The 24,881-nt window shown below is 41.4% G+C and overlaps 5 protein-coding genes across 6 annotated transcripts; all 5 read right to left on the bottom strand.

Moving 5' to 3' along the window:
• Positions 1–2,797: 2,797 nt before the first annotated feature.
• Positions 2,798–3,604, bottom strand: LOC115665369 (LEAF RUST 10 DISEASE-RESISTANCE LOCUS RECEPTOR-LIKE PROTEIN KINASE-like 1.2). Its single transcript, XM_030587246.1, has one exon. The coding sequence runs from the start codon at positions 3,602–3,604 to the stop codon at positions 2,798–2,800; it is 807 nt and encodes a 268-aa protein (XP_030443106.1).
• A 6,483-nt stretch (positions 3,605–10,087) lies between these two features.
• Positions 10,088–18,002, bottom strand: LOC130136264 (PR5-like receptor kinase). Of its 2 annotated transcripts, none has more exons than XM_056306518.1 (3): positions 16,968–18,002; positions 11,626–11,661; positions 10,088–11,474 (listed from the first exon to the last, which is right to left on the bottom strand). In XM_056306518.1, the coding sequence occupies exons 1-3, from the start codon at positions 17,752–17,754 to the stop codon at positions 10,339–10,341; spliced, it is 1,959 nt and encodes a 652-aa protein (XP_056162493.1). In that variant the 5' UTR covers positions 17,755–18,002; the 3' UTR covers positions 10,088–10,338. The 2 variants fall into 2 exon arrangements, with proteins under 2 accessions (XP_056162493.1, XP_056162497.1); XM_056306522.1 differs by lacking the exon at positions 16,968–18,002 and adding an exon at positions 12,826–12,960.
• On the bottom strand, positions 12,904–13,626 carry LOC130136273 (LEAF RUST 10 DISEASE-RESISTANCE LOCUS RECEPTOR-LIKE PROTEIN KINASE-like 1.2). Its single transcript, XM_056306532.1, has one exon. It carries the CDS (start codon positions 13,624–13,626, stop codon positions 12,904–12,906), a length of 723 nt encoding a protein of 240 aa, XP_056162507.1.
• A 1,113-nt stretch (positions 18,003–19,115) lies between the features above and the next one.
• LOC115665042 (pentatricopeptide repeat-containing protein At3g29230-like) lies at positions 19,116–21,502 on the bottom strand. The gene has a single exon (XM_030586921.2). It carries the CDS (start codon positions 20,902–20,904, stop codon positions 19,294–19,296), a length of 1,611 nt encoding a protein of 536 aa, XP_030442781.1. The 5' UTR covers positions 20,905–21,502; the 3' UTR covers positions 19,116–19,293.
• Positions 21,503–23,314: 1,812 nt separating this feature from the next.
• LOC115665043 (uncharacterized) lies at positions 23,315–24,828 on the bottom strand. The gene has a single exon (XM_030586922.2). It carries the CDS (start codon positions 24,138–24,140, stop codon positions 23,520–23,522), a length of 621 nt encoding a protein of 206 aa, XP_030442782.1. The 5' UTR covers positions 24,141–24,828; the 3' UTR covers positions 23,315–23,519.
• Between the last annotated feature and the right edge of the window lie 53 nt (positions 24,829–24,881).

Below are 24,881 nucleotides of genomic sequence, written 5' to 3'. Positions count from 1 at the left end.
GTGCTTGGCATTGGGTTCGTGATTTTGTTCGTGAAATTACATCAAAAGTTCAAGTATTTGTAGCGATTAAATCTTGTGATAAGATTTGTGTAAAAAAATTTCGAGAGATTGAGAGATTATTTCGTGAAGAATTGGGGGCTAAACACTGCGTGAGTTATTGAGTGTAATTGGGGCTTGGGAAACACTTAGAGTGTTTGAGTGACTCGAGTGTGATTGTAATCTCTGTTGTATCATTTGATCTATAGTGGAATTCCGTGCTGCTCTCCCCGTGGACGTAGGTCATTACGACCGAACCACGTAAATCTGGTATCCGATTAATTTTCTTATTCTGTCAATTTTATTGTTCGATTGCTTGGCTTCCGCAACACAAACAATATTGACACATCACACTGGCCAAAGCGAAAAGGACATAACTATCGACCACAACAGTTCAGTTCAGTTCAGCAACTGGCCTAGGTTGGAATTTCAAAAGCGATAATAAAGAAACAAAAAGAAAAAAAGACAGATTAGGGAACAGCCTTTAATATTGATGTTTATGTATATCTAGCTCAGCTGTTGTTGAGGGAGGTTCTGGTTAAAGTCTTCCCTTTTGGAAGTCTAAGGGAGACTGGTTTATTACGAATGTCATGACGTTCATATACGATGTATAGATCTTTTATGGCTTCCTTGATCTAACATAAATTCCGACGGATCAACTGAACATCACTTAATACTATACATCCTAGGAGCAAATAGATATTCCCTAATGTTACATATCTTATGGAGAATTGCAGAACTAAGCTTAACGGAGTGTTTTAAGCAATAGTCTTGTCATGACATATCCTCGCGGGTGTACCACTAGGGGTTCGGCTAATGAATTATTAAGCCTAGACTTAACTCAGGTTTTCCCAAGCCTTTACCAATTTGTGACTTAAGGTTTAATTCTTAACACGCAAATCTTTTTCATTTTGGAGTCGCCACTAATCTATTTTTGGTGGGTTGATTAGATACCCAAGTAAAGTATTGGGAGTATACTTTATTCCTACGAACTAGAGATTATGGATTCAGGAATTTTGTGGTTAGACTATATTATTCTAATGCCCTTTTGGTACATTTTCTCTTTTATTTTCAAAAATATTTTGACAAGCAACTTGGATTCATTTTAACTAAGCCACTAACATATGAGGTGATCATGCGAGTGCGCAACCAATAATATAACACTCAATAATCCAAAGCAATAAATATATCGCAAGGACGGATAGAAAATACTTACCTTGGAGCAACGAAAGCATCTGCAACGTTAGTTAGAAAATCACATCAACAATCCTAATATGATTTTTAATTAACACGAAATTTCACTCAAATCTTTTTTACTTTGATTTAATGAAAACTAAACTTTATGCAATGCATTCTACGTCCACCATGACATGCGACATACGATTTATTTGAATGTCCTAATTTAACACCAATTAAATGCACTATCTCTAATATGGCACGCAAATGAGTCTAGACGTGAGATTTCTAATGACGAGAATTTATTAATATGTAACTACTCTAATATGACATGCACGTGATATTTTATATATATTTTAATTTAAATTCGGAATAAATAATTAACCTAATTTAAACATGTAATAATAATATCTACTCAAAATTCCCAGTTCTCTGTTGAAGAGGCACCGCCCTCCCTCTCTCTCTCTCTCTCTCTCTCTCTCAACTTCTCTAGATTCTACATTAAGTCTCCCACTTTTCTAGATTTATCTAAGACTAAATAGGCAGTTGTTGGTGTTGAAGTCCGCTTAGCGTTAGGTGAGATGTGTGATTGAAAATCATTTGAAGAGTCGGTGAAGCTTTTAATTGTAGAAAAGCCACGTTGAGCTCCTGTAGAGCACTCTTTTTGTACTATGTCAGGGGTCATCTCTCTGTAAATAGGTAAAGTCCCCATGTCAACTGAAGAAGAGTGGAGAGAAAGAAAAAGTGTTGTGTGGGGTGGCGTGTGTGCAGTGAGAGGCGTGAGAGTGTGTGGTGATGTGAGTTGTGTAAGTAGGAAGTGCACGGGGGTATAGAGAGGAAAGCAAGAGTTGAGCGAACACTTGGGGAGGAGTATGTGAGCGAAGTGAGAGACTTGTGAGTGAGCGAAGTGTAGCACAAGTGTGTGCATTGGCAATAAATATTTTATGTAGTGAAGATCTACAAGTGGTTTCAGAGTCGCGTTTCTCAAATTCAATAATTAATATCAAAGCTCCAAAATTCTATAATTGGTACCTGAGGCTAAGGGCCGGGGACCATATCAGAGCAGGCAATCAGGGATCGTGAACCCAGCGATTTGGATTGTGGTAAGCGAAGACAGTAGCTAGGGACCATTGTACTTGAGCAAGCGGTCATGGAGCGGAGCACGTCAGAGTTCTGCTAGTGCACAAGTCAGGGAATGTGAAGTCGATTGGTCTTAGACCAGGTTTACTTAGTATAGTGCTGGGCATTATACTCGAGTCACAATGGTGGATTTCTCAACGTATTGAACTTAAACTAGAAATGATGAGTGAAAGTAAGCAGATAGTGTTTTTCAAGCAGAAGAAAGGGACGCCTAAGAAAGCCGAAGAAATCGAGCTGGAATTTTTGGACTAAAGCATCAGAAGTACCAATTCTACAGAGATAAAGCGGACAGTGAGATCTTTTGTGATCTTATATTTCCCAAAGACAGGCGAATTGATATGAAACCCACAGCGATCTAATTTTCTCATAGCTTGGTCCTGTTTGTCCGGAGGATCAGAACCGGATGATGAAGAAAAACTTTCTAGAAGAGCAGAATGGCGAAAGCCTAAATTAGAATAGTTTGAGGAGCCTTACCATCGCCGCAGTGTACGAGATCTGTCCGGTCGGGCCAATAGCACACACTGGCGGTATTTTGACTGCCACGCCGGCCCCCACTTCTTCGGCACCTCGTGCAGTTGTACCCCGTCCAGTTCAGCGTGAAACCGTCCTCCAATAACTTTAGGTACTCAACACTTTGATTCACCTTCCAGTTTTGTACTTGAACCGGGGCGGCCACCAAGTACTGGCACGACGCTCTATTCCAGTTCAAGTGATCGCACATACTAGCTATCGCAGCAAAAGATTTGTTCCCATCACCAGGACCACACTCGGCCCAAGATATTGTAGAATTAACAGAAAATGACCCATCGCAGTTGCGGAAAATGCAGAGATCGGCGTGGTCCGGACCAAATGTAACACGTAAGCGTTCGAAAGAGTAATTGAGACTTGGCAGGGGGCATCCCGCATTGAGTACCGCTTCATTCACCACTCTGAACGAGTTCTCGTCGTACGAAATCTCTTTAATCGCATAACAAGATCCAAATGTCCGACAAATCGGCCTACTGTTGTCGCACTCTATATCGAAGCCAGGAATTCCACAATTAGGTTGTTGAACATTCGGGATCCAAAAAGGATAGCTTATGTTTGGACCACTACCGCAGTTCTGTGGCTGACAATCATCAAATTTTGGGTTCGCCCCAAATGACAGTACGAAGTCGAATAAGAACATGCTGAGACTGATGATAATACTGATCCGCCTAAACAGGGAAGCTCTGAAGATCAGCGCGTTTCGTGGATTCAATCCAGGAGACATTGCCGAAGAATGTGAAGGAAAGAGAGAGAGACGAATTGCACCTGAGAGAGATGTAAGCATACATACCCTCGAAATGGTCCGAGTCATTACTATTTAGCACTTGTAAATACCCACTTGGATATTAAATTTAACCTTGTTATGGACTGGCTGTCGTATAGTCAAACAAAAACATAAGGTTCAAATCATGCACGAAAGTCCAACCTTTTCATGTACTTATATCAGCTGGCGACGTTTTCCTAAAATTGGGAGAAGAACACTAGAAGTGCCAAAAGTTGTGTATAATGCTCACTTTAGTGCCAAAAGTTTTTTTTTATCACTTAAGTACCAAATCGAAGAAAAAATAATCACTTAAGTGCCAAAACGGAGAAAAAATGATCACTTAAGTGCCAAAACGGAGAAAAAATGATCACTTAAGTGCCGAATCGGAAAAAAAGCGATCACTTAAGTGCCAATTCCGGCCAAATTGATTACATGGCATTTATAATTAAATTTTTTAATATGACTTGGTATATTTTTAAAAAAAATTCAGTCCACGTGGACATCCAAAACGACGTCGCACAATCCAACTGGCACTAAAGTGATCATTTTTAACAACAACTAGCACTGAAGTGATCACTTTAAACAAAATTTGATACTCAAATAATCACTATTTACAACTTTTAGACTACGTCGTTTATGAGTTATATGCTGACTGGGCACACTGGCGAGCCACGTAGGATCAAGAAATTAATATAATATTACCAAGTCAGATTTCCGACAATCCAAATCGGATTTGACACTTAAGTGATCGTTTTTTTTTAAAAGTAACACTTAAGTGATCCAAAATAAACTTTTGGCACTAAAGTGAGCACCGTACATAACTTTTGGTATTTCTAATGTCCTTCTCCCCCTAAAATTCCGCATCGAACGCCATTCAGTCCAAATGCAACAAGCAAACAATATAGGGACATATCACTCTAGACAAGGAAAAAAGGACATATTCATCGTCCATACCACATCGGTTCAGTTAAGCTACTGCTCTTGGCTGAAATTTCAGAAGCGAAGAAAGAATGAAAGAAAGACAGATCAGGAGACAACCCATGATTTTGATGTTTATTTGTATATTGGTTAGAGGGTTGTCGAGGGGGCTATTGGTCAAAGTCTTCCCTCCGAAAGTCTAAGGAAGACTGGCTTATTCGGAATTATCAATAATACGATGACATTCATGTACGTGTCAAATCTTTTCTGGATATTCATTTTTCGGCATTCAAACATCAGCAATTGGAGATAGCTTAGAAAACCAGTAACGAAATGCATTAAATTATCCTAAGGAAAAAGTCTATATAATTAACATGCAAACAAGAAAACATTATATAATCATCCCAAAGACAAAATTGAAAAATGAAATGCATTAAAGTATCCAAATAAACTGTACATAAATTACAAGTGGCGAAATGTCTCTCCATTAGTGAATCTAGATCGCTTAACTATGATGAATTATGAGAATCATCTAAATCCATTCTATGGTACATGGATAATAAAAAACTGTAATAAAAAGTGAATTTCATTGATCAAAATGAAATTATTTGTTAAAATGGAAAAGCGAAAGTAAATGTTATAAAACGGCAAATAACATATATATATATATATATATATATATATATATATATATATATTGATGATTAGGAGTATAGATTAACTAAATTATTTTTGCTAAGGCTATATCAATAGTACATTACCCATGAATAAATTGATGATTGAGGCAAGATATAGTATTATGCAGAAATCCATTTTTCTTATGAAATTTTCGGATTACCATAAGCAGTAAAGGGAGCCCGTGCTTGCCCTAGTACCTATGGGGAAAAGAATGGCCTAAGACTAAAAATTTAAGAAATCGATCGAATTCCATAAATTGATGAACGAGAGTTGCTTTGAATTGAATTTAAGACCTCTGTCTCAATACCTCATGAAAAAGATGGCATATTATATGAATGTCTCGTTGAATCTTTTTCCACGTTAACACGCCAATCGACTAGGTCAACTGAGCGTAGAGGACCCGAAAGGGCAAACATAGTGGACCCCATATTTTCTCAGTGTGAGAAAAATCTATTGCCACTGTTGATACTTCGGCTAAAAAAGGTCCGTTTTCAGGACTCACGATCGATTTCTCTCCAATGGCCATGCGCCCATGGCCAACTTTGTTTTCCTTGCAAAATTTCCAACTTATGTTTGACGGGGTTTCGAAGCTTTCCCACAGGCTTTCCTGGCTTAATTTGCAAAACCTCAGAACAACAAGAATTTGACTGAGATTTTTCTTCATCCTTGATCTCTTTGAAGGTCGAATACTATGATTTGAGTTCACGGCCGGCGATTGACTTAGAAATTAAGGGAGGTCTTCTCGTCACTTTCGGTTCCGATTAGGTAGAAGACAAATAAGAGAAGAGGTCTACTATTCTATCACATTATCGGTACGGATTCCAAGAATTACAGGACAATACGGAGAAGGATCGGCACCACGGACCCTGATAGCAATCACGGAGCCATTGCAACAGTCCCAACCCCCATAAGGACTCCGAACAAATCGAATATGGATTTCATCTCTCATTTTATTTAGAATTTTATCGTATGATGTTTTCTTTCTCTATTGGAACGAGGGCAGCCGTCGTTCCGTACTTTCAGAAAATAAGCAATCATGATCCCGAACCTTTTTCTTTTTTTTGGCATATGCTGTTATAGACTGCCACATTAGCGCAACTCTCGAACAAACTAGTGGTATCATGAATTTTCTTTTGTGTCGATTGGGTTAAAATATTAAAACATAACAAAACCCTCAAGCCCCCTAATGGAGACAAAGACGGTCGTGAACCCCAAAAGATCGATCACCAGGATTGCACTATCAATGGTTAGACGGACCTGGCCAAGGTTGCATGACCCTGGCCATGCGTCGCCTAGCCCTTGCCACACAGCAGTCATCACCACACCGAGTGCAAGTGGTGGTGGCTCGTGACTCATTGTGAGAGTGTGTATCTGCTTTTTTGTAACAATTTATGTTTTCTCTATGAGTATTCTCTCAAATGTAATCAGCGACAACAGTGCCAGTTGCCCGGGTGGCAACGCTAACGCTATTGCACTACCACACAAAGACCACCGTAAGCCACTAGTCCACTCTCACTTTTTTTTCTATCTTTGCCATACCATGTTTTTAGAAATGTTATTTCTGTTTTCTATTTGTCAAAAGTTTTTTAAAAAGCCCCGTGGAATGACAAAATCTACATTTAATGGCAAAATAAAAATCACATCAGCATCTTCGTTTACATTTTAATTGAAAGGATCAATTGACTAAGAAAAAAGTTTAAAGACCTTGCCTTTTTTATCTGCACATAGATGTCACGACTCAGAGTATAATTTTTTTAATCAGTAAAGCAACAGAAATTTGTTGATTTTTCAAATAAGTGGAGCCGTTGGAGTTGGTCGATCAAGAAAGAACAAGAGAACACAAAACCAAAAAATAATATAGGATGAAGGAAAGTACAAAACACACCTCAATACTCAATGTGTTGATGCCTCTTCATTTGAAGAGGGTAAATATATGATAAATCTACTCCCACAATTTAAAGTATCTGTGTTTTAAAAAGAATTATCAATTACTACATTGTCATTCTTGTCGAGATCCCCTTAAGATTAGGTCAAAATGCAATAGTCATACTATTTTTATTAAATACTTATGAGGAAGAGGCGAGAGATGCGGAGCCACCAGCAGGTTTCTACCGAGGAGTTCCAGTTGGTGAGCTTGTTGTCGGTGTCGGAGGCAGCTTTGAAGGCCAAGAGAGGCTCGACGTCTGAGTTGGCGGTGGAAGCTTGGAGGGAAGAGAAGCGGAGTAGGAGGAGGAGGGAGATGAGCTTCTTCAGGTGAAGAGACAATGACATAGTGGCGCTGCAGAGGAGGAGCAAAGGGAAAATTATCCAAAAAATTATAAACTTATTGTACTTTTACCACGAGGTAGTCCTACGTGGCACCACCGGTATTCAAGTCAGCGATTTCTAATTAAAATAATTTTGCTGGGGCGGGTGGGGGGGGGGGGGGTGTTGAAGCGAGGGAGTGAGTGAGGAGGTAGAAGTAGGTTTTGTTTCCTTGCAAAGCTGAAGGAGAGAAAAAAAGGGGTTGGGTTACAAGTGTAAATTGAAGTTGAAGTTGGAGAGTGGAATTGGAAACTCGTGCTGGGCAACACTAATAATGGGAAAATTTTCAAATAAGAGATCGAAATGGAGCTATTTTCTTAAAAAGAAATTCGAAGTGAATGACACATGCCTCAAATAAGAGTTTAAAGTGATCAAATTGTCTCGAATAAGGATCTAAACTCGCCGGTCGACCAATTTTTCACCAAACCATGAGCATGTCACTATCTTAGCCACCGGAGAAAGGATATTTTTGTCCAAAATAACTCTAGGTCAAAGCATTGAAATCCCCAGACCCAAACATCCCCCCCCCCCCCCCCAAAAAAACAAGGTCAATAGACAGCACATCGACATATCAATCCCCTGCGCTTTCTCCTTCTCAATTTGTTCCTCGATCCAGAAGTGCATAGTTCTCAATCCATCCTACAACCAGCGACAAAAACGACGATTATCAATGGCCTGAAAATGTCAGAAAAAGTTAATCGAGAGCAGAAAGGATTGTCTTAGCAACCCAGAGAGAGAGAGAGTGAATAGATCTAGAAACTAAAGAGAGCTTAGGGAAGACTCCAGCGAGAGGGGAAAAAAAAAACGGAAAAAGAGACGATTTTTATTCGTTTTTGGGGGAGGGGAAGAGACTGAGAATGGCTAAGTGACAAAAACAAGCAAGAGCAAAAGCAAAGAGGGCGGCGAGGGAAATATTAATACCAATTGGGGATTTTTTGTTTTTAAGATTTCTATTTTATACCTAGAATTTTTTTGACGAAAATACCCCTTCCACGATGGTCGAAAAAGTCACATGCTCACCGGCCGGCTAGTTCAGGTTCTTATTTGAGATGATTTGGCCACTTTAGGCCCTTATTCGAGACAAGGTTCACTCTAGGCCATTTTATGAGAAAATGGCTCCATTTCGAGCTCTTATTTGAAATTTTACCATAACAATGTAATTGAAAATATAACTTATGTTATCAATATTAGGAATAATAGACCATCCACTGCCGGTGAAAAATTTCACCGGCGGTCTTATCCTTCATAGATTTAAGGATAAGAAATACTCCTTCTCTCGTATTAGTAGTTTCCAAGTCTGATTGCGTAAATAGTACGTGATTTTTGAACTAAAATACTCACGTTTAGGAACCGAACTCAGATTTAACTCAATATAAACTAAGACGACTGTTGACTTTAGAGTTTAAGCGGTTCTTACACGGTAATTTATAGAATTGTCTTATTATTTTTTGAAGTGAGCATTATTAAGCAATAATTAAGTCGTTCTTGCACAGTTACTGGGACAACTTTTGTTTTTGCCGCATTGCGAGTGCCGGGAAATCGCGAATTACTATGAGATTCCTTAAACACACTTCAAAACTCAAATTAAGAATGGAGCATAAAAAATTTCTTTGACTTAGGCTCCATTCGTTTCGCGGAAAATAACTTCTAGGAAAACATTTTTCGGATTTTCCGGCTTTCGTTTCATAAAAAATAAACTAGTCATGGAAAATGTTTTCCATCAATGAAAAAAACTCTTTCAAAAGTGAGGAAAATGTTTTCAGTTTTTTCTTTCGCCTCACTTTCTTTCACATAAAACATTTTACTTTTATTTTTATATTTTAAAAAAACTAATTTTTAATGATGTTTTCTTTTTTTATTTCTTTTTTTTCCTTTTCTTTGTTTTTTGTTTTCTTCTTCCTCGGCCAGCCACAGCGACAGCCGGCGATCGGCCACAGGCGAGGCCGACGAGACCTTGGGTGAGCAAGGCCGAGCCTTGCCTGTGGTCGGCAACTGGCAAAAGAAGAAAGAAAATTAAAACAAGAGAAAATAAGAAAATAAAAGAAATATTAAAAAATAAAAAATTCAAAAATAAAAATAATTAAAATTTTGATTTTGATTGTTTTGGAAAAACAAAATAAAAAATAAAAAATATTAAAATGAGTGCAACGAGGATTTTTCATACCGAACGACGGAAAATATTTTCCAGTTCATTTTCAAGTCTCAGCCGAATACTGGAAAATATTGTCATTTCCTTGAAAATGACTTTCTGGAAAACATTTTCCAAAAACGTTGCATTTTCCGTGAAACGAACAGAACCTTAATATAACTTTGTTTATTACATTCTTTTTTTTCAAAAAAAGGAAATCAGCGCTCAAATTTGGCACGGGAGAATTCTACCAAGCAATATGCGAGGACCATTTAAGAGCTTGCATCGTTGACGAGTACTTCAGGATCACTAATTCAGCATAGATAACAAGGAATTTCTAAGACATTGAGCTCAATATTAATTACGAAAAAAGTCGGTACGTTTACAATTGTAACATTCGTTCTTCGCTAGCTCCCTAGAATAATTTATAATAAACTCTTTATATAAAACGACATATGTCTCAAAAACGCTTGATGAGAATGGACAAGGCCCACCCGATTCAAGAGTTCATGTGAGTTCAGCCCACATGGTTTTTCTGTTACAAACAGTATCGGTCTCGTATAATTGACATTGAATTAATCCCGACTGGAGTCATTACTCTTTTGGAGAGACACACTTTCACCTAGACAAGCTGGGAGAGATCTCAAAAGAAGTATCTCATATAAATTTATGCAGTTGCTGTAGTAACACCAAATTGTAGCAGCGAACTCCCGTCTGTAGTAGCTATGGGGGATCTCGATGAGGGGGAAGACAAGGTTGGTTTGGGGGGAATTTGCAAGGCCTCAACACTTCCTCTCAGCATCTCCACGACTTGAGTCATCGATGGTCGAGCTCTCGGATCAATCTGAATGCACCACAAGCTGATTATGATCATCTTCTTCGTGATTCCTTCGTCTTCCTCATTCGTGATATCATGCAACCCGAGTTCTTCCTGAAGTTCAAGGCGTTCGTGAATCCAATGAGGAAAATATATTTCGCTAGTACGGTCCACCCCAACTTCAACGTTTTTTCTCACGCCGACTATTTTCAGAACCATCATGCCGTAACTGTAGACATCCGATTTGTGAGAAACCCCTCCAATGTTCCTTATGACCAATTCCGGAGCAATGTAGCCTGCAGTGCCGCGTGCACCCAACATCGACACGATACTCTCTTCTCTAGGACATATTTTGGCAAGACCAAAGTCGGAAATCTTCGGACAATAATTCCGATCGAGAAGAATGTTGTGAGGCTTTATATCGAAATGCAAGATCCTGGCATTACAACCTCGATGCAGGTACTCTAGCCCTTGTGCTATGCCTAGGGAGATGTTGTATAATATCTCCCAACTCAATTGCAGATTTGCCTCTGAAGTGTTGCTTTTGAATATGAACTTTTCCAATGATCCATTCGGCATGAACTCATAAACTAAAGCTCTTTTGCTTCCCTCAAAGCAAAAGCCCAGAAGGCTGACAACATTGACATGAGAAGTCCTGCTTATGCTCGCAACTTCATTGACAAATTCTTCGCCATCGCCTTTCAGTTTCTTTAGAAGCTTCACGGCCACAAGTTGACCATCACGAAGATTGCCTTTGTATACATAACCATAACCTCCTTGACCCAACTTTTCCCGGAAAGAATTGGTCATCCTCTTGATATCTTTGTAGGTATATCTCCTTGAAGAGAACAGTCCCTCAATTTTCTGTGCGGTTGAAGAATGTTCTTTCTTTCCCATCATCAAATCCATATGTTTTCGTATCATCGACTTCTTCCTAATGGAATAGACTACAAGAATGACAATCGCAATTCCAACTCCTGATGCAGCTGATTAGAGAAAAGAAAAAGATTCGCGAGCAACAACTTCAGTTCATCATTTTTCTAATCTAAGGTCCTAATGTTGGAAAAGCAAAACTTGTGGAGGTTTCTGCGCAGTGAATTAGTACATGAAACAAAAAGAGTAGGTTTAATGGAGTACCTATAGCGACTTTCATCACCAAATCGCCTTGTTGCGCTGTTACAAAGGACACAAATCCTTGTCAGGTAAATCTCCCAATCAAAACTATTATGAAACCAGTAGGAATGCTTTTTACGACAGCAGGAATTCTTTTCACAACAGTCGGAGAGGACGCCATACATATAAGATTGAAAACTTAGGGATCATATTTTGATCCATACTCATTACGGTGACTCTTATTCCCCGTCTTTAAAATGACTAATTTAGTACTGGTGCTAAAGAATGAAAACTATTGAAATTAAGGGAGTGAACTAACAACGTTGACTTTGACGAACAAATTGCCAAAATACAAGAAGTTTGAGGATTAAAATGATAATATACGGCTAAAAAAGAAAGAAGATAAAAGAAAACGAGGTTTTGTGTCAAGACATCAAACTAGCAATGGTAATAGTAGGTGATGTGGCCTTCAAATTATTAAGAATATGGAGGAAATGGTCATGGCATTTTCTAGTTCAAGTTTCTCTTGACTTGATAACCATTTGCTCAGAGTCCTGCTCAGAACTTTCAAGGAGCCTTAATGTTTTGCTCGGCCACTTTCGAGGAAAAATGCATGGGAAGCAACATACTTCTGACTGTCACTGCTGTTGAAAAATTGCCTTCTACAAGTGAGAGACCGACCGATGATGAGTTATACTTAGCAGTCGGAGTGTTAAGAAAGGGTTTATTTTTCAAATACTCCTTAGCTATCTATGCCATTTCATCATACTCCTGCTAAGATAATTATAGAGAGCTCAAGAACCTCCAGTAGTGTCAGATTGCTTAGCTCGAGAGGAATTTTGCGTGTCATATTGTTGTCATTTTGGTGCCGTATGGCTCAAGGTACTCGGTTCGCACATGACTTAAGGTTCAACAGACTTATGGGTCCTTCAAAGATTTTTCCCTAATCAACCAAGGAAAGATACCCTGATGCAACAACAAAAAATTTCGACAATGGACAGAGACTGTGTTGATCTGACATTCAAGAACAATCCGCTATGCGGTAAGCTTGTGATGCCCCTGAAATTTTATGATTTAGGGGTGTAGTAAATTCTAGGGAGAAAGGGGAGTGCATTCGACTCGACCACACAATCCGCTGAATCTGATCAACATTTCATGAAGAGAACAGTGCATTATGCGCAGACACAGAGTGAAGAGGAAATACGGCAACCAGGAACACAATACCATGCATGAGGCCGGTCAGGGCAGTAACACTGGTAATGGTAGATCCCATAATCAAACCCGCACTGGCTGCCGCTCTCCTCACGCGCTGCAATCGCTCGCCGTCCAATTCAACACGAACCCACTTCTCAACGCCTCCTCTATCTCTGCCCTCCCTATCCACTTGGCCGCCACCGGCGCCTCCACCAAAGTCTGGCACTCTTTTGCCGCATCAATCACTTCTTGATCCTTGCCATCCCCATATATCCCCAACACCACCCCGCCTTCACCTTCTTCGCCAGAAAAGCTGATCCTGTAGTTCAGAAGCTCGTCGGCGCGGGGAGTGATGTTGCAGTTGTATAACAGAGAGAGAGTGTCGGGAACGTTCAGGCTCAACTGGAACAGAGTCGACGGGAGGGTCACGCTCTTGAGAGAACCAGGCGCGCAGGAAGAGAAGGCGGCTGAGTTGTCGTCGGGGAGGGCGGCATTGGAGATACGGAGAGACTGGTTCTCGTAGAAGACATCGCGGACGACATAGTCGTCGCCGGAGAGCGTGATGACCGGGCGGTCGTTCGGGCAGGACAGGTCGAAGCCTGGGAAGCCACAGTAGGAGGGCTGCCGGTCGCGGACGTAGAACGGGGAAGTGATGTTGAGGCCGCCGCAGGTGACGGGGAGGCTGCAGTTTCCGAAGTGGAAGTCGATGAGGGAGAGAGACTCCCTGGGTGATAAGGAGAGAAAGAAGAGCAACAGCAGCAAGAGGTCTGTGCTGGTTGGGAGAGGAGAGGGAGGAGGCGTGAGGGCGGTTCTGATTCTGGTTCTGGTCATTGTGGATCGATGGGGTGGTGGAGATTTGTCGAAGATGGTGATATCATGCGTAGAGAGAGAGAGAGAGAGAGAGAGATAAGTGTTAGAGGTTCTTGGATGGGGGGGGGTGTTGTCTGATAAGTTTGACTTGGAGATTTTCTCGAGTTTGAGAGCTTTGATTATTCTGACAAAACTGGAAGAGTATGTGGTGTTCTACATATCAACCTCATATCAGATCGTAGACTGTTGAAATTCAGGAAATGCACATGAAATTCAACTTCGTCAAGTTAACCCATCCGAAACCTTCCACGTCCCAAAGTCGCCATCGTTGCAAGTTGGAGGAGGAGAAAGTTGAATGCTTTCGTTAAGTATGAATAGTGAACTGAAATGGGAAGTCCTCGGACACATTTGTCTCTTCCACTTTGTACCTGAGTTTCACTGCGCCTCTCCAGTTTCATTTCTGGCATCCTCTGCCACAATCTCTACATAGCCAGGGAAGCCGCAGTAAGAGGGCTGTTGGTCTAGGATGGAGAATGGGAAGGTGATATTGTGGCCACCACAGGTTCTGGGGATGCTGCTGTTTTGGGAGTGCTTGTTCATCGCACAGACCGAAATCTTAGCCGAGAAGGCCACAGAGAGGAGTGCTAATATGAGGTTTCTGAATGGAGGGAGAGGCGGCATGATCAGTGAGATAATGCTGCCTCTGTTCACCTTGAATTTGTGCGTGTTGAGGGTGAGATAAGAGACTGCTGGATGATGGAATTAATGTGGAGGGTGCAGATGAGAGAGAGAGATCATGTGGGAAGTGGTACAATAACGCTAGGCGGTTTGACAGAACATGACTACGGCTCCAAAACGTTATCTACAAGTACTCATAAACTTGGACCATGGACCAATTTAAATCCGAAAGCATACCCTTTCACCATATTTAAGTGGGGAGTCCGCACAATTGAAGGGGTCGACCAACACTTCATTTTTTCCTATTGAAGGCTGGCGATTGACTTGGAAAGTGAAGTCTTCTCTTCTGGTTCTGTAAAGCCAGAAGACGAATTCTACTATTCTCTCGTGATGTTTTTTTTTTTTGGTCACTATTCCCTCATGATGTTAGTACGCGTTCTTTTAGCTGTTTCTAAGAAATTACAGGACTGTCGAAGAATGTGAAGGAAAGAGGGAGAGATGAATTCACGTGAGAGGTCGAGACATATATGCCCTCTGAGGAGTCTGTCAGTACAATATTCTCATTAGTAGGGGTGAGCATGGTCCAGATGAACGGTTCCCATCATGGAACCGGAAATTGCCCACTAAGGACAGGTTTTGAAAATTTGAAACTGAGAATCGCCAGTTAGTTCCATGGATCCACTCGAGAACCGGACTGCACCGATCCGGTTCCTTGGTGGGTTCATGGAACTGGTCCCACCAAGTTTCACGCAAATGGAGGTGACCGAAAGCGAGAGAAAGGGGAGATGAACAGCCGAGCGCGGTTGTGAGTTGATGGAAGTTGAGAGTCAAGGCCGTGAGTCGATGGGTATTGAGCTTGAGAGTCGAGACCATGAGTAAGAGATAGAAATACGACTCGGATAAGGTAAAAGTGAGACGAGACAAGCACTCAATTGATGGGTGTTGAGCTTTAGATTAGGGATTTTAAGGTTTTTATTTTTATTAATTTTTTCCTTTTTTTATTGAAAATTTTTCTTAAAATTATATATATTATCGGTCCAGCTCGAGTAGGTGGGTGGGTAGTTCCACACCTAGAACCGGGACCTCACCGTTACTCACCGGTTTTAGTAAATTGGAACCGGAAACCGGGAACCGGACCGGTCCCCACGGAAGCCGCCGGACCGGTCCGGGCGGTTCGCAATTCCTTTGCACACCCCTACTCACTAATAAATTCCCTCTTGAATTCAGACCCAAAAAAAAAAAATTCCCTCTTGGATATTATAATTTGCCCATGTTATATATAAAAAATTTGTATAGTCATAAAAAAAAACCATAAGGTTCAAGTTATGCACGAAAGTCCAACGATTCCCCAGGCGTGTATATCAGCAAGGTTTTCATAAACTTCAACATCGAATGTGATACGATCCACAAGCAAACAAACAAACAATAGAGACACGTCACTCTGGCCAAAGCAAAAAGGATATAACTATCGACCATTACAGTTCAGTTCAGTTTAGCAACTGGCCTAGGTTGGAATTTCAAAAGTGATAATAAAGAAACAAAAGGAAACAAAGACAGATAGGGAACAACCTTTAATATTGATGTTTATGTATATCTAGCTCAGAAGTTGTTGATGGAGGTTCTGTTTAAAGTCTTCCCTCTGGAAGTCTAAGGAAGATTGGCTTATTACGAATGTCATGTGATGATATGACGACATTCATATACGATGTATAGATCTTTTACGGCTTCCTTGATCTAACATAAATTCCCACCGATCAACTAACTATCACTTAACACAAAACATATTATGAGTAAATAGATATTCCCTAATGTTGCATATCTTGTGGAGGATGGCAGAACTAAGCTTAATGGAGTGTTTTAAGCAACAGTGTTAACCACAACTGAAAGCAGATGCAAGACAAGCACGAGCAAACTCACGTGCATAAAGCTTTTCACTTTACATTTTCCTCCCTGGCCTATGCATGGAAAATTCAGTAATCGTCTATAATCCTCAACGCATCGCTGCATCTCGCATTGGAATTGGCTAAGCGAACAGTGACACTATTAAAAATTCAGAATTTACTGAGCAGAGCACATGATTAATGCAGGGTTGAGATCCACAGAAGAGACTGCGGCGAGACAATGTATCTTTGATCTGAAGATGCTGTACCGTAATTCTTCAGCTTTGAAGCGAGGAAGAAGATGACGTTGCTGTGAATTCATTTAACTACTAAAATTACAAAAAGCGACTGTGCAGACTATGCTTGGTTTGTCGAAAATGATTAGTCAAATCAATTACAGTTTGAGACAAAAAAAAAATAAATACCATTTATGTTTAAAGATAACATTCACGCTTAAAATTAGAAAAATGAATTCCTTAATCTAAAAAAGCGAAAACATTTTCATTAAAAATTATTTCCACAGAATGCATTTTCCTTTATCATAAAGTTTTTCCCAAAACAAACGTACCTAAAGCCACAAAAGGATTGTCCAAAAGCTATATAAATAAGAAAGTAATGGCTTGGTGAAGGTAGCCAAGGTGGGAAAAAGGAACTGAGAATAGAAAACCAAGGGAAGCCAAAAAGATCTTCCTCTTCCTTTGAAGTCCTTATCAAGTTTGGAGAGCATGGCGATGAAATTCACCGAAAAGCACATGGGAGAATTTAAACTGTTGCTATTACAGGGAATTAACCGGAAAGTGTTACCTCTTTTGCAAGTACGCCGATAAGCTTTACCAGAACAGAAGCACAGAAAACTTCCATCCGGTTCCCTGCATTTGCCTCCACTTTCTTTGCATTCGACACAACTCTCCCAGGAGGTTAAATTCCATTTCAGTCTAATCCAGTCCTTCAACTTGTCCTCAGAGTCAACATTTTCTAGTTTATCTCTGTCCTTTCTGGCTAATTCAACAGGTACAATAACATGACTCTGGCACACTGACAGATTAAGATATAGGACTTCTTGTATGTCTATTATAAGAGCGACATAAGAGCGGTTGGCGCCACCAGAGGGGCAAGTCGAGTGAGGATTTAGATAATCAACATTTGGCAAGCTGCTGCAATAATGGAGAAATGCTAGGTATGAAGGCCTCTCATTGGATTTGAGAAAGGAGGGCGGTTCAAATCTGGAAACATGAGTATCAGATTCACTGGACGGTTTGGGAGAATGTTTAATTGGAGCGAAACAAGCATTGCCAGTTCTCTCAAACTCCGAGCTCGACCTAAGAGTTTGATGATCATAATCGACAACATACTCCCCAAAAGGTTGTAGGTTAAACACTGGCGTCTCATGACACTCGCTTTGAAAATCAGTACATGGTTTAGTGTCGTTCCAGAAGTAACAATCGTTCATGACGTCACCGCACTTACCACCCTCGCAAAGTGCATCTTTCAAGCTCTCTGATGCAACCCAGTCTTCCAAAGAGATGACCGTCCAAATGCTAATGACAAGTCGAAGCAAAACCTTGGAACTTATGGAGCTTTCGACACCCATTTTCAGGAATTTTAGAGGGAACAATAGAAGCACAAAGAACAGACAGAAACAGGAGAGCTTTTGTGGCGTACAGCAGAGACACAGGGGGCTTCGGTGGCTCAAACTAAAGATCGCGTTTATATGAATGTCTCCTTGAATCTCTTTTCACGTAAACACGCCAATTGACCGGGTCAACTGAGCGTAGAGGACCCGAAAGAGCAAACGCGGTGGCCTCAGAGCCACAACGATTTCAATGTGATTCGTCTTCGACCCTGGAATTCTTTGAAGGTCCAGTACTATGATTTGAGTTCATGGCTGGCGATTGACTTAAAAAGTGAAGTCTTCTCCTCACTTTTGGTTCCGACGGTCCCATTCTATCACATTATCGGTACAGATTCCAAGAATTACAGGACAAGACGGAGAAGAATTGGCACACAGAACCCGATAGCAATCGCGTAGCCATCGCAACAATCACAGCCCCTTAACGGGTCCGAACAAATCAAATCTTGATTTTCATCTCTCATTTTCATTTTAGAATTTTATAATATGACGTTTTCTTTCTCTATTGGTGGAACGAAGGTAGCCATCGTCCCTGTACCATCAGAAAATAAGCAATCATGATCCTGAACTCTTTTCTGGCCATTTGGATCTCCAACAACATGTTTATTTGATCACATTAGTTCATATGTTAAATATGCATACGACATGCTGTCCGAGACTGCCACATTAGCGCTCCCTGAACAAACTAGTGGTATCATGAATTTTCTTTCGTGTTGATTGGGTTAAAATATTAAAAAATGACATAACCTCAAGCCCTAATGGAGAGAGAGACAGAGCCAGATAGTTGTGAACCCCAAAAAATAGATCACCAGGGCTGCGGGATCCTTGGTGAGGAGGACCTGGCCAAGGTTGCACGACCCTGGCGATGTGTCGCCTAGCCCTTGCCACACAGCAGTCATCGCCACACCAAGCGCAAGTGGTGGGGGCTAGCGATCCTCTGAGGGTGTATATATGTTTTTTTTTTAATTTTTGTAGCAATTTATGTTTCCTCTGAGTATTCTCTCAGATGCAGTCAGCCACACAATAACCACCATCAGCCGCTAGTCCACTCTCACTTTTTTATCAATTTTTGCCATACTGTGTTTTTAGAAATGTTAATTCTGTTTTCTATTTGTCAAATTTTTTTAAAAGCCCCGTGAAATGACAAAATCTACATTTAATGGAAAAAAAATTATCACATCAGCATTTTCATTACGTTTTAATCGAAAGCATCAATTGACTAAGAAAAAAGTTTAAAGACCTGCGCCTTTTTCTCTTAAAAAAAGAAGAAACTGATTCCTCTCAAGATTGTCAATCATCAGGAATATATATATATATATATGGCTGAGAAGATAACCATTAAATTTTCTCTTAAGTATATATCACGGACGATCTCTCTTCCTTCCTTAAAATCGAAATAATCATATCTGTATCAAACACCAAACAGTGAAAGAAAGCGACTTGATATAAGACGGTGACTTTAATAGACTTTTGTCTAGATGTGCCTCTTCTTCTATAAGTTCACTGCTCATACACGGTCAAGTCAGATGCATGCCCAGATGACCTTGATAGTTTTATCAAACCGTCCAAGGCTTCATATATCTCATCACTATTAGGGTGCCTCTCATCCAGGGAATAGAACTCAACAATATCATCATTGACCTCAATCAAGCTACATCCAGGAAGTTTTCTACGCCCAGTATCTTTCATTGCAGCTTTCAATCTGGCCACATCCTTCCACTTTCCAATGTCCCCGTATATATTTGAAAGCATAACATAATTGGCCGGATTTCCAGGTTCAAGTTCACTCAACCGATGGAGGGCTATTTCGGCCAAGTCAACATTCTTATGTAGCCGACAGGCTCCGAGCAAGGTAGCCCAAATTACAGCATCCGCTTTCATGGGCATCTGATCCACAAATTCAACAGCCTGGATCAAAAGACCAGCTCGAGCAAGCAAATCAACGATACAACCATAATGCTCCATTTGAGGCACTAGAGAGTAATCATCAATCATGGACTGAAAGTATGAGAAACCATCTGCAACCATTCCCATATGCGTGCAGGCACACAACACACCTATGAACGTGATTCCATCTGGTTTTACTCCAGCACGTTTCATCTGCTGGAACAAACTTAAGGCGTCAGCCCCACAGCCATGGATCGCCAAACCATTTATTATGGTATTCCAAGAGATCAAGTCCTTTGCGCACAAATTGACGAACACATTAAGGGCATTCTCTACAGTCCCGCATTTCGCATACATGTCAATCAGAGCATTGACAACATATGTATTCCCACCATATCCGAGGCTCTCGGCATAAACATGTACCCACTTACCCAAATCAAGAGCTCCTAGTCTAGCACACGCAGACAAAACAGTCACAAGAGTGGCATCATTTGGGCTCACAGTGCCTTCAATCAACATTCTCTTGAAAGTGGCCAAGACTTGCAAAAAATTACCACCACGGGCATATCCTCCAATCAAGCCATTCCATGAGAAAATATTCCGTTCAGGCATCTCGTCAAACATCACTTCACAAGCATCGAGATCCCCGTTATTAGCATAACCATTTAACATAGTGTTCCAAGACATGACATCCCGGTTGGGCATGACATCGAAGAGCTTCCGTGCAGACACCATGTCCCCAGTTTCAATGTAACCGGAGATCATGGTGTTCCATAACACTATGTCACGTTCAGGAGCCAAGTCGAACAGACGCCTCGCTGAAACTACATCTCCACACAAGAGGTATCCATTCACCATCAAAGTCCATGCAACGACATTCCTCTCAATCATCTCACCAAAGGCCTTGTAAGCAGGACCAGCTTCTCCCCCACTTGAGTACATTTCAATCAGGGTGGTACCCACAAAAGGATTTTCTTTAAAACCAGTCTTGATCACGAAACAATGCACTTCCTGGCCTTCGGTCAAAGCATTGATCTTGCCACAGGATTTGAGCACAACAGGGAAAGTGAAGCAATTGGGCATCACGCCCATGCTCCTCATTCGACTGAACAAAACAACGACCTCCCTGTTCAATTCATTTTGAGAACACCCCCTGAGCACGGCGTTCCAGTGAGATACATTCGGGTCGAGAATTCGGTCGAACACGTGATGGGCATACCCCATTTCCTTGAGCTGAGCACAAGCCGCGATGATTTTCGGGGCAACATAGCGGTTCCGCTCGAGGCCATGGCAGACCACCTGGGCGTGGATTTGATGAAGTCGCTTCTTGGTCCTACATGACTGCAACAGGGCGATGAACTGTTCTTCCAACAGACGTTGAGGGAGCTTGGGAGCAAGATCCGGTAATAGCTTCGCTATCTTCGGCGCAATGGCCCCAGTCTTTGGGTCGATGCGAAAACGGGTCCAGTTCGAGCTTCCTCACGCGAATAGATTCAGAAACTCCAGAAGCAGTATTCAATTCAGCGCCCAAATCACCTTCTTCTTCTTCTCCTTCTTCTTCTTCTTCTTCTTCCGGCTGTCCTCCTCAAATTCCTCTCCCTTCTTCTGATTATGCAGCAAGTCGAATCGCTCAGTTAGGCTGCGTTTTGCAGTCCGGAAGAGAACTGATTCGAAGCGAACGCTAAACTTGATGTTTCTTGAAGCACGGTGGAACGAACGAGAGCCTAATGTTTCTTACGTCGGGATTCAATAATTTGCGGGAAAATTCAAGCGCTAACTTTCGACCGAATGGCTTTGATTGTCCACGAGCCAATAAGACCGGGACCAAAAGTGAAATCTCCCCAAACTATATGATTAAAAATATGTAATTATCCCTTTAACCAGTAAAGCAACAGACATTTGTTTGATTTTTCAACGGAGAAAGTGCACCGGTGGCTCTAAATCTTGCCGCGAACCGTAATTGAATTCTTGAAAAAAAAGACAATCAAATCCTGAAATTAATTAAATTGATGCAATCAAGTTCGTCCATTAATTTTGTGAAATTTAACTACCGAAAATTATTGACATGACCTTTTTTTATTATTAAGAAACATGTGGCGTCAGATGCGGCTTTTTTCTTCTTTTCTTTCTTTTCTTCATTTCCACACTTGTCCCGCCTTATTGTTGATCGTCGGAAAAGTTATTTAAAAAGTCTTAAACCTATTACAACTATGCCAATTCAATTCTAAACATTTTTTTTCGATCAATTGAGTCCTAAATATTTTGCATTTATGCTAATTCAGTCTATCTTGCCAATTTTGGCCAGAAATCGCTGACATGGATGCCCGCCATGGCAGGCCGGCACTAAAATGGACATTTTAAATAATATTTTAATAATTTTTCAAATTTTTATTTTTTCTTTTGTTTTTTCCTTTTATTTCTTTTCCGGCGATCGGCCAAAGGCAAGGGCCGGCGAGGTCAAACTCACAGGCCACTCGCCATCAGTGAGCTGGCGAGGTTGAGCCTTGCTAGTGACCGGAGAGGGCGAGGCTCGTCGTCGCTGGGCGAGTTCTTCATTTGTTGCGTTGGAGAAGAACTCACCCCAAAAAAAAAATCGAAAATTTATTAAAATATTATTTAAAATATCCATTTTAGCTACCGAGGATCTATAATGACCCGATGAGGGAAAATTATCAAAATAGTCTTAAATCTATTACACTTTTGCCAATTCAGTCATCAACCTTTTAATCTTATCAATTAAGTCCTAAATCTGCACCAGCAAAAACAATAATAGAAATGCATTATGCAAAAAGGCAGATTTCGAATTCTTGACAATGCAAGAAGACAAACTACCGAAGAACTCGTCCGTGACTCATCAAAAGCAAAAGTAAAAGTATTTTTGCATAATTTTCTGCCGTAAGACATATGGCGCAATGCCTTCACTCAGGCAATTCGAGAAGGTGTTGTCATGAGTCATGAGGACCAATTTAGTTGCCTCCACCTACACAAGCGTAATGTAACAATACTTTCTTAAAATAATGGCGGAAGAGGGATACTCAAAAGTGGGATCCACAAAAAGTAATATAATCTGATTATTATTTTGAGGAGTATTTTAGCTAAAGAGGGAGTGGAAAAAGTGTGACCTTAATAGATTTGATTCTAGTTTCTAATTTTTAGGATTGTACACCCTCATCAATACTCATCTCACTCGTCAAACTTTGGTTCTTGTAATGATCCTTCACTATATTTATTGCACAACCTAGCTCTCTTCCTCTCCTCCGTGATCTTTCCGAGAGAGACTTCGCTCAGTTTCAGCGGGGAAAATTGGGTTGGGGTCAAACTCGAACCGTGGTCCTGTTCAGGTTTTGATGGTTACAGCGGAGATTGGCATTGGTAGTGGTTTGGGGCGGCCTGCACGTTCGCAGCGCGGCCAAGGTGTTCCGACATCTTGCGCTGCAAGGTTGTGCCGCCGGAGCGGTGAATTGCCTTAACTGTAGAGCTACAATCTATGGAGTATCAGGTGAACAGGGTTGAGTCGGACTCTTCTGTAATGCGACATTGTAAGACCCTGATGGACGACAAACTCTACTGCCTGACAATACGACAGGCAACGTAACTTACGATGCGATAGTATGTAAAATTTTCCCAAACGCAATTTTCGAACGGCGATTGATTTCATTAGAATCTCATCTGCACTATCTTGAGACCGAACAGAAATATGCAACGCGGATCGCGAAGATAAGATCGAGATTGGAGTCTAGGGGAATGAGTGGGAAGAACGAGTCGATCTGCCACGCGGAACAACGGCCCTCGTCACGGTGCATAGGCAAAATTTTGCGATCCGCATGTTGCATATCATGTCACTCGGGTATTGTTTCGAGCGTGGGACGCCAAGCCTTCCTGAGCATCAGCGACCTGAACCGCAGCCCCATGAAGACCGGCCTCGGCGAACCCGGTCCGGTGATCAGGCCGCCTAGACTGCCGGCATGGAAAGGAAACACCTCCTCCCCACCACTTCTATCTCCTCTGGCGCCTCCTCTTCTGTCGTGGTCTCTTTCCGGACTTGGTGGCGGCGACACGAACAGGTCCTTCAGAGTGCGTCCGCTCACGCTCTTCTTCTTCTTCTCGTGGCCCAATTCGGGCTCGACTGAGTCGACCCGCCGCGCCCCGACGACGCCGCCGCGAGTGAAGAGCATCCGCAGGGTGGTCTTCTGGCTCTGGCGGCGGAGCTGGACGACGGGGCTCGCCCTTGGGCTGCGCGTGGGACTCGGGGCGACGCCGCACTGGGCAGCGAAGAGCTTGAACTTCTGCAGAGTCGCCATCTTTTTCGTACTCTGTTTGTTCTTCTCGAGGGTGCTCTGTTTTTCGGGGAACTCCTTATATATGCCTAATGATGGATACTTGGGTTTCAGTGCTTTTGAAATTTGAATCGAATTTTTAGTACTGTTTTGTAGAGGATGGTTTTGATTGCTTGAGAGCATGATAAAGGGATCATCATGTGCTGGAGAATGCGCGCGATTTTGCAATCTTTTTCTTCGTGTTCTTGGTGGATGATCTCCCTTTTTCTTTTCAGAAATCGTCTTTCACAATTCTCAAAGAAAGAATGACTTTTGAACGCAAAAGAAACGCACAGCGAGAGAGGGAGACAGTTTTAGAGTGAGAATGCAGTTTCTTTTGAGTTAAAGGGTAGTTTTTAACGATTCTCGTGATGAACTGATGAGCTGATGATGGAAAAAGCTTCTGGTCCTCCTAACCTTTTGACCAAAGAATGCTGAGGCTTGTGCTTTTGGAACGTAAGGGAGAAAACAGTGAAAAGGATGAAAAAGTCGGGCCTCGGATGAAAATTCTGTCTCGTACCTTTATTTACGCAGATTAGCCCTTGAGTGAGAATAAGTCTTCCTTGTAACACGTACGATACGAGCGATGATGATTTATACATTCCTTCTTCTTTATTATTAGATGGGTGACACCGCCTCAACACGTAGAACATGAAGGAACTTCACAAGTTCCTTATGCGATGTGTTCATTGCCACGCGAAACTCACTTCACAAGTTTGAAGGTGAAGGAACTTCATGACTAGACCCCGACAGAGATTTAGCAATAAAACATTATCCGAGGCCTGTTTCTAGGATGAGACTCGATATGTCCTCCGGCGCAATTGGCCATCGTATCTCGGCTCTAAATCTGGTTAAGTCCTCATATTCTTTTTAGGAGCAAATCTG

Source organism: Syzygium oleosum, unplaced genomic scaffold (assembly GCF_021117445.2).
Source record: "Syzygium oleosum isolate NSW1041296 unplaced genomic scaffold, Sole_v2.1 Sole_v2.02, whole genome shotgun sequence".
Classification (NCBI taxonomy): domain Eukaryota; kingdom Viridiplantae; phylum Streptophyta; class Magnoliopsida; order Myrtales; family Myrtaceae; genus Syzygium; species Syzygium oleosum.
Note: the sequence above shows the minus strand (reverse complement) of the source record. Positions and strands in the feature narration are given on the sequence as shown.